Below are 8,607 nucleotides of genomic sequence, written 5' to 3' on the forward strand. Positions count from 1 at the left end.
CTCTCTCTCTCTTCTTTTCTTTTCTTTTCTTTTATTTTTTCCTTCGGTTACTGCTTCTTTCTTTGTTTGCCTCTTTGCCTACCTATAGCCTCTTTCACCCTCCGATCAGATGAAAGTTCGCCAGTCTCTTTTAGAGCGTTTATCTCTCGAACTCCATCTATGCCACGTTTCACATCTCTCGAAGGACTCTTCTGATGCTTTCTATGAGAATCTCCCGTCTTTAGATCCCCTCAAGAAACCTTCTTCCTCTTTTCAAAAGGTAGAGAAGTCTTCCTCTTCTTCATCCTCTTCCGCTACGAAGGTAGAACCCCGACTCCCTTCCTCTCTTCCGCCTCTCCTTCCTCTTCCTCCTGTACCACCTCTCCGTCAAGTTATTTCTTCTTCTTCTTCTGTCACATCTAACAAGCCAAGAGGAATTTCTTCAGAAGGTCTTCCTCTCCCATCGACCTCTTCTCTCCATCCGAAGCAAGATCGATCATCCTCTACTCCATCTTTATCAGGAGTCCCTTCTGCAGTCGCACCGAAACAAGAAACAAGATCTGCTGCCTCACAGACCATTTCTTCTTCTTCTCCTACTCCTACTATAGAGAAGTCCTCTTCATCTGAGGAGAACCTCGCATCTGAAGAGAAGAGTCAAGAGGCAGAAGGTGTCGGGTTATCGACGGCGACGAGGACAGGGGGGTGCATATCTAGTCAAGGGCTTGTTGTCTATGAAGGAGATCGAAGTAGGTATGTAGAAGGAGATCAAGGAGGTCTTAGAGGAACTACAGTCGATTTGAAGAGGCCGAGAGAATCGATTCCTTCTTCCCCCCAAGGACAACCACCATCGAACGTCGATGCTGTAGCTAGCGATAACAGTGGGAGGAGGACTTGTGGTGAAGGGAATCTTCTTCCTCTTCAATCAGGTCCTCTTCAGACCACACCTCTCCATGAGCGGCTGTCTATACACCAGCAGACTCCTATAGATGAAGGAGTGGGCGGACAGAATAAGAAAGCTCGCTTGTTGTCTCCCGTCTCTCCTGAAGGTCCTGAGGTGTCGATGATGCCTCAGTTTTCTCCTATCACTCCGATCATTGAGAATCAAAGTGGTTTTGAAGGGACTGCTGGCGTGTCAAGAAAACAGGAGCCTCATGCAGGAGGAGGTGTATATACACCTCAAGCCAGTCTCGATGGCATCAGCATGTCTTCTCATATGGTGGGCCTGAAGTCTTCACCAGCACCTCTTGTCAAAAGGGAAACCTCGCAGCAACCTTCTCCTAACATGATAAGAGCCACTGAAGAAGGGGGATCTTCTTCTTCTTCATCTCTCCTTCCGCTATCCTCTTCAGAAAGGACACCCGGCGATCCAATGTTAACAGGAGGTTCAGAAATGCTTCGTGAAGATTTCGCCCCTCCTCTTCTCTCTCATCCACTCCAGGGATCTTCACACGCACTCCCTAATCGAGAGAGCGACCTTCTGCCCGATAGCTCTTCAGGGCGAGCACTGCCTTTGCAAGGGCATCTTATGCCTCAGGGGATGGGCGGAAGAAGCTCTCCTAGAGCTAGGATTAGTACGTCTTTTTCTTCTTCCATTTCTCTTGTGAAGAGACACAGTCCACAAGATAATGAAGAAGGCATGGCAACAAGTGAGAGAACAGAAGAGACTGGAGACCCCGCCACATCAGGTTCTCTACCGTCTCTTCAGCCGTCTCCATTCCAACAAGCGTTCAACCCCTCAGAGATGAGTTTGCCAGAAGCAACACAAGAAGAAAGTTCTCCAGCAGGTCCTTTCCCCTCCTCTATGGTACCTCAAGAAGCTATACAAGAGAATACTTCTCTACAGACATCTCTACAAGTATCTTCTGTTTCTCAAACCTATATCGATAGCTCCGTCGAGGAAGCATCGGCATCTTCATCGTCCCTATACGTCTCATCGGACAATGAGAGACACGCCCCTATAGCTCCAGAAAGAAGTGAGAGAGATGCCGGGGGGTTCGTACACCATGAGAATATTTCTTCTACTTCTTCTACTGTTTCGTCTCCTCCCTATACATCTACAGGAGGCTCAGGTCGCCCTGTATCGAACGTCTCAACCTCGAGAACAAGCGAAGGAAATGAAAGACCTGCAGGAAGAGGAGGAGACCCGCTAGAGAGGGTTCTAGCTGAGGAAGCTACAGTTCAAGAGGCCTCGCCAGCACTTGTAGATGAGGTTATACGTGTCCCGGCTATGCTACACAAGTAAGGTCTTCAATGCTTGTCAAGAAGGCGACAAGGCAAAAATGACTATCTCTCCTTTCCTGCTTTCTTCTCGTCGATACAACATGTCCATCTTCCTCCTTCGGGGTCCCCACCTAGGCCAGCTAGCTAGATAAAAACGACTCTTCACTTCCTCATCCGCATGTCTTTCTTGTCGCTTTCTGAATGTGTTTATTTCTCTTCTTCTCGAGGATGGTATGGAGCTCATCTGTGAAGATGTATCTCTATCTCTCTACCTCTCTCTGGCGTCGATAGCTCAGTCGGGATAGGTCGTGAGAAGGACAAACTGTGGAAGGTTTTCCATCGGTTTGGATCGGAGGTGTCTTTTTTCTCTCTCTTTGTTTCCTGAAAAGAACTAAGGAATGAATGAAGAGACAAAGTCAACTGGTATTTACGTACACACCTTGGCATTTTTCATCGTGCGCTGAAATCTCTCTCTGTTCTTTCTCTCACGTAGATAGATAGATAGGTAGATGGATGGATAGGTGATGTGTGCATATGTATGTGTTGTAGGGGTATGTCTGTGTATGAGGGGCGTGTTGGTATGAGCTTTAGATCAAGGGGGGGTGCTTTCTATCTGATTTAGTTCTCTGGAGTCTCAGATTACTACCGTTGTTAACTCAGCTTGTCCATAGAAAGCCGTCTTTCTCCTTCTCTTTGTCATTCATTCCCTTTCTCCTTCTCTTTTTCTTGCGTCTTCCGATAGGGGTGTACGTACACTGCAGTGTCGTTTCTTGTGTGTACGTGTGTGGGTTCTGTCCAGCATTTTGACAGCTAAAGCGGAGTGTATACTTCAGTGGAATTCTGAACAGCGACAACAAGTTCTCTCCATTCGGAAAGCTCTACGTCAAAGAGGGTTTGTGGTACTAGATCAGTGAATGAAGAAGAGCAAAGGGAGAAAGAGAAAAGGGACTGAAATCTCTCCGGTTGGTTTTTTCTCTCTCTTTCTCGAAGACTTGAAGAAAGGAGGAGTAGTCCGTCACTCTGTCTCTCTGTCTCTCTGTCTCACACTCTTTCAGCTTCAATCTTCGTTTTTCTTTGTTTGTCTTGTTTGCTATGAAGGTGGCTAACTCTAACCTACATCTTTCCTCCTCTTCTTTTTCCCGCTATCTATCTATGTCTCTATTTTGAAGCTATCTATCTGTTCACCCACGTACCTTCCTTCTTCTATTTCTCTCTAAGTTTATTTTCCTTCTTCTTCTTCTTCTCGCTTAGTATTCTTTCCAAGAATGGTGGTGATGGGCGGAAGGTGAGAACGTCCTTCTCTTTCTAGGGCGTGGCAAGACAAGCGAATGGAAGAGGGAATGTTCATTCTCTCCGTATCTCTTCATATGGATCTATCTGTACATTTAGATCTCTACGAATCTCTCCCTCTCTCTACATAGCCATAGCCTCTCTTGAAGCTACGAACGACCAGTCGACACCTCCGTCTGCCCTCCCCTCACATCGCTTGACTCTCTATAGGTAGTATATATGTACATCTATATGTATATGTGGAGTATATATATGTATATGTATAGATATGCTATATGTGTCTATAAGGAGATTTCGCTTGACAAGAACCGCGGATAGAAAAGGGGAAGGGAGAAAGAAAAACGACAAGAGCCTTCTGAGGCTTTTTTCTTTCTCACTTTTCACTAGGGAGAGAAGGAATGGCGAGGGGGGCTGTCGTGGATGGAGAAGAACAGTCGGATTAATAGAAGGAAAGAAAAGTCGGGTGGAATGACACTTCTTACTCTCTATTGTCTGTTTTTTTAAGAGAGAGAAAGGAGACAAAGAAGACGAGTGGGTTATGATTCCTCCTCTTCCCAAGTGAGAGGAGAAAGATGAAGAGAGACGTTTGTAGTTATTTCCTCTGAATCTTCTTTTATGTGTATGATAGACCCCGTCCTTCCTCCTCACTTCTTACTTGGGAGATACCTCATGGTGGCGGGAAAAAGATCGATGGAGCCGTCTCACGTGACTATGATAGAGATTATGTCGCTCTAAAGAGAAGGCAGTTGAGAGATTCTTTCGTTCATTCTTTTGAATCGACTATCCATCTGTTTTGTTGGCAGTTTGCTTCGTGGAATGACAACTGACGACAACAACAGAAGAACACGACAACCTCTCATCAGGTAGGTAGTCAATCTATCGAGATGCCTACCCAAGAAAACCTAGACTCGGAGAGAAAAGACGTTTTTTTGGGGGGGGGCTAAAGCCTTAGGAAATCTCACAGCATCTTATTGAAAAGCTCGTCAGTCATCCGGACAAGACGCATTTGATTCTTTTCATTGGATGAAGAGTGAAGGCCTTTTGGGAAGGGCTTTCATCTTGTCTGCCGGACTTTCTGTGCGGAGACCCTACATCCCGCATAGCAACACAAAAACCTTCAAGAAGACAGAGTGATTCTGCTCTCTTTTGAAACTTGACCTTTATTCATCATGTATGGTTAAAAGGGGAGATAAGGTTTCTCGCATTCATCTCGTTTTGAAAAGAAAGATTCGAAGAAAAGCCTTTCTGTTCCCCCTGCTCATCATCTTGCTTTACGCCTAGACTTTCCGAGATCAACGAGGATCACCTCTACTCTTGAGAGCGCTCTTGTCAGGCGACTTTTTTACCGTAGTTTGGTAGAGTCTTTTCCTCTATATATATCGATAGTGACAACTCAGTTCACAGGAGAGTTATGAAGATCCTCTTCTTACCCCTCAACTTCATCTCTCTCCGTAGAAATTCGGCTAACCCGGGCCTCTCTACCGGGGCTCCGCGCACTCGGTGACACGCAGCCTTCTTCTTCTTCGCGACGTTCTCGGGTGACATGTCGTCATGGAGAGAAAGAAATGAACGAGACATCTTCAGGAGTCTTCTCTTGGTCAACTGTATGGTTTCTAGAGATAAGGGAAAACACTCTACAGAGCTCTCTCCCTCAGAAGTGCAGCGCTGTTTCTGCCGCCGTGATCTGCAATTGACTTTCCGAGACTGCTGGAGTGTGACTTTGAAGGAGTTAATTAGTGGAATGCTGGCAACTGAACCAAGTCACTTTCGTAGGAGTGGAACACGATATTTCCAGCAATTTTCTCACTTGGTGGATGAAGATCCTGAAATAAGAAGGGAGTCGCAGGGAAAGTGGCTGGCGGACTAGGCCGGAAGGAATGACGGGCCGCATAATAGTTTTTTTCAGGCGTTCCTTTCTTCAGTCGGCGAAGAATCAACGAGGGATGTGTACATCGAAAGAATGATAGACTACCCTCTGTCTCTTTTTCATTTGCGATCGAGTGACACCTTCTTTTTAGCTCTCTTCAAGCTCGCAACCCTAGACCCTAAACAGATAGATAGATGGATCAGCTCGCTGTATCTGTCCTATCTATCTATCTATCGAGTGACTCTTTCTTTCAAACTGGCTCACTGCGCTTGTGAATAGTGATGCAATGAAGAGGGGGAGCATCAAATTCTATTCGCTCTAGGTTGCTGTCTTTTCTCTCGTGAAGTTGGGAGAATCTTCTACAGGCAGAACAGGGTGACAAGGCGATAGAAGCGGCAGTTAAAACTCTCCAGGTGAACAGATACCGAGCTCTCTTCTTCTTCATCTCCTTTTTCTTACACAGCATCCCAGGATTACATCAAATAACTCATATTGTTGAGCTCTATAGCTTGGAAATAATCTCTTACTAGGTGGGAGAGAAGCCAACTAAGACTAAAGCTTGTTTTACACCGTCAGCAGTAGATCTCCATCCACCACCCTTCAAGCGACGACTCGAAGGAAGCACAACAACCTCTTTCCTTCTTTCCTCCTCATATATCTCTAACTGTTTTCTTCCTTGAAAGACTCTTCTTTCGAGAGAATCTTTCTCTTCGTTCAATCCGCCCTTCTTTGAAAACAGATTTCTATTACAGACCAACCGTTGAAGAAGCGACAGGTGCCGCATTGTAAAGCGACACCAAGCTCGTGAGAGATTTCGACGGAATAAACTGAGGCGCTTGCACTCCTACTACAACAACTACTAGGACTTCCCCTATTTTCTGTGTCTTTTAGAACGGAGCGAAAGGAAAACCTATGGATTGTAGGCGTTGTCAGACAAGAAAAACGACGGAAAAGAGGGAGAAGGAAAGGGTCTGGACAGCACATTTTTGATAAGAAAGGATAGTGAGAAAAGGAAATCTGCTTGGGGGTGTACATACACATAGAAAGTATACATAACTAGGCTGTATCAAGGGGTGGAATGAAAGAAGACAAGAAAAGAACAAAAATCCCTAGGTCGAGAGAACGAGATGAGGAAGAGACGGTACCAGGAAAGGAAAGAAAAAGAAGTCTTGAAAAGGAAGGAGGCAGGCTATCTACCGTAGATGGGGAAGACGCATGAGCTGGAAAGGAAAGAGTTTGTCGGGCCAATGAGCCCCTTTAGTCATCCGTCGATTGATCGTAAAGAAAAATCGGAAACGTAAAAAGAACAGGAAAACGGTAGGTGTGAAAAAGGGACGAAAGACACATGGATAAGTCGAGTGTACATCCAGTGCATGGAATACAAGTGTTGAAAAGAAGAGAAAAGAAGATTCTCACTATTTTGTCTGTGAAGGGATAGATACTTGGGTCGCCAGATAGATAGAGAGAGATCAAAGATAGATAGCCAAATAAATGAAAGACCAATAGATAGATAGATAGATTGAAAATAGATAGATAGGTAGATCGACAGATTCACTGGATTCGACGCCAAACAACCGAAGAGTTATTTTTCGTATCCTTCCTGAGGTGTCTATAGATATCTAGATCTATCCGACCTCCCCATTGCTTAGAACTGGTTCTGTCTCTTAACCTTTCTTACAGCTGGTCGAGGTGGGGGAGCCGTCGTCTTAACTTGTTGATAAGAAGGCTGACCATGTTGACTCCCTACAGACGCCATCATTCCACTATGATTACTATGACTAGGATTATTGCTATTCACATGTCTATGCTGGCTAGGGTAACTCATACTTTCACTACCTCTCATCATATAACCTCCTCCTCCTGCTCCTGCTCCTCCCCCCGGGCCTATCATTCTTTGATCCGTACTACCCCTATTACTATGAGGATTCCTCTGTCCTGTATTCATCCACATAAGACCTTCATCTTCTCCTGCTCTTCTTTCAAGTGGAACACTACCACTACTACTACTAGCACTACCTTCTCTTCTCATCCCCCACTGATTCGCCCCTCCTCCCTCTGTTTGAAGGTAATAGGATCCCTGGGCACTCTGGTGTTGCCAGTGCTGCTGACGGCCTGAGAGTCCTGCATGCATGCCTGGCATTTTCATCATGCCTTCCGAGATGCCTCTTCTTCCGCTATGATCTCCTGACTCACTCCCGTGTTGTTGTGGTTGTTCTCCCCACATCCTCTTGTTCACCCCCCCTCCCCCGGGGAGAGAAGAAGACGAAGAAGACCCAGGTTGATAGTGAGAAACAACGCCGTGGCCTTCCCATCGATGGGGATGACTCCCGCTAGGCATACTACTACTACTAGAAGACGAAGACTGAGACGAGAGACTGCCTGGATGCATGCGAGATGGGATATGAGCAGGGTGTACAGACGCCCCTCTAGCACTGTTACTATGGCTCCCCAGAAGCACTCCTCCTCCTCCTAGATGAGGCGCCCCCCCTTCCATATGATGAATGAGACGATCAGAGGAGTCTCGATGATGCGTAGGTCCCCCATGCAAATGAATCTGATCTTCCTTCCACCCTCCTCTCTGTGAAGAACTTCCTCCTGGTCCCTCACCCCCCCCGCCTCTTTCCCAAGACATAGAAGTAGAAGAAGAAGAATGACTGAGAGATGACCCATGATCTCCACGTCCAGAAGAAGAAGAGCAATAGGAAGAAGATGACGTATTTCCTGTTGACGAGTTCGATTCCATAGGAGGCATGGTACCGCCTGAAGGTGCAGGTCTTAATCTAACTGCGGTCTCTCCTCCTCCTCCTCCTGACGAGGTTGGAGCGACAAGGGGCGAATCTCCTCCTGGATGAAGATGTTGTGCTAAGCCTCTCCCTCTCTCTCCACCTGCTGATCTAAGATAGATTTCCGAGTCAAAACTGTCCCCGTGTCTTTCTGAATGCGAGGAGGACAGATGATGCGGATCCATCAGGTTTCCCCCCCCACGGATATTCTGCGATTCTTGCCATGAGTTATGACCATTATACACATCATCTGCACCCCCTCCTCTTCTCTCTCTCTCCCCCCCTGGCGTATGGCCTCCTCCTTGATGAGGATCTTCTTGAAATCCACCACCCCGTGAGGCATATTGCTGACCCTGCGCATGCATGGATGGCTGGGGTGTATCTACACCTCCACCTCTAGGGGTGAGAACAACAATAGAAGAAGAAGAAGCTGGGTTCGATGTTGTTCCTCCTCCTCCTCCTCCTGCT

The 8,607-nt window shown here is 46.5% G+C and overlaps 2 protein-coding genes across 2 annotated transcripts in view; one reads left to right on the top strand and one right to left on the bottom strand.

The window, feature by feature from the left end:
• CSUI_008859 (rna recognition motif-containing protein) overlaps positions 1-3,113 on the top strand; it is a gene marked incomplete at its 3' end in the record, with an annotated part of 5,240 nt that extends 2,127 nt beyond the window's left edge. Inside the window, exons 2-3 of the mRNA XM_068068981.1 lie at positions 89-2,217; positions 2,999-3,113. Coding sequence (XP_067919042.1) covers positions 89-2,217; positions 2,999-3,113 — 2,244 coding nt within the window. The remainder of the gene's footprint in view (positions 1-88; positions 2,218-2,998) is intronic.
• Positions 3,114-6,440: 3,327 nt separating this feature from the next.
• Positions 6,441-8,607, bottom strand: part of CSUI_008860 (uncharacterized protein) — a 2,539-nt gene continuing 372 nt past the window's right edge. Inside the window, exon 1 of the mRNA XM_068068982.1 lies at positions 6,441-8,607. This exon is cut by the window's right edge and continues 372 nt beyond it. Within this exon, the coding sequence (XP_067919043.1) occupies positions 7,002-8,504 (1,503 nt within the window). The 5' untranslated portion in view covers positions 8,505-8,607 and the 3' untranslated portion in view covers positions 6,441-7,001.

Source organism: Cystoisospora suis, assembly GCF_002600585.1.
Source record: "Cystoisospora suis strain Wien I chromosome Unknown contig_5105, whole genome shotgun sequence".
Taxonomy (NCBI): Eukaryota; Apicomplexa; class Conoidasida; order Eucoccidiorida; family Sarcocystidae; genus Cystoisospora; species Cystoisospora suis.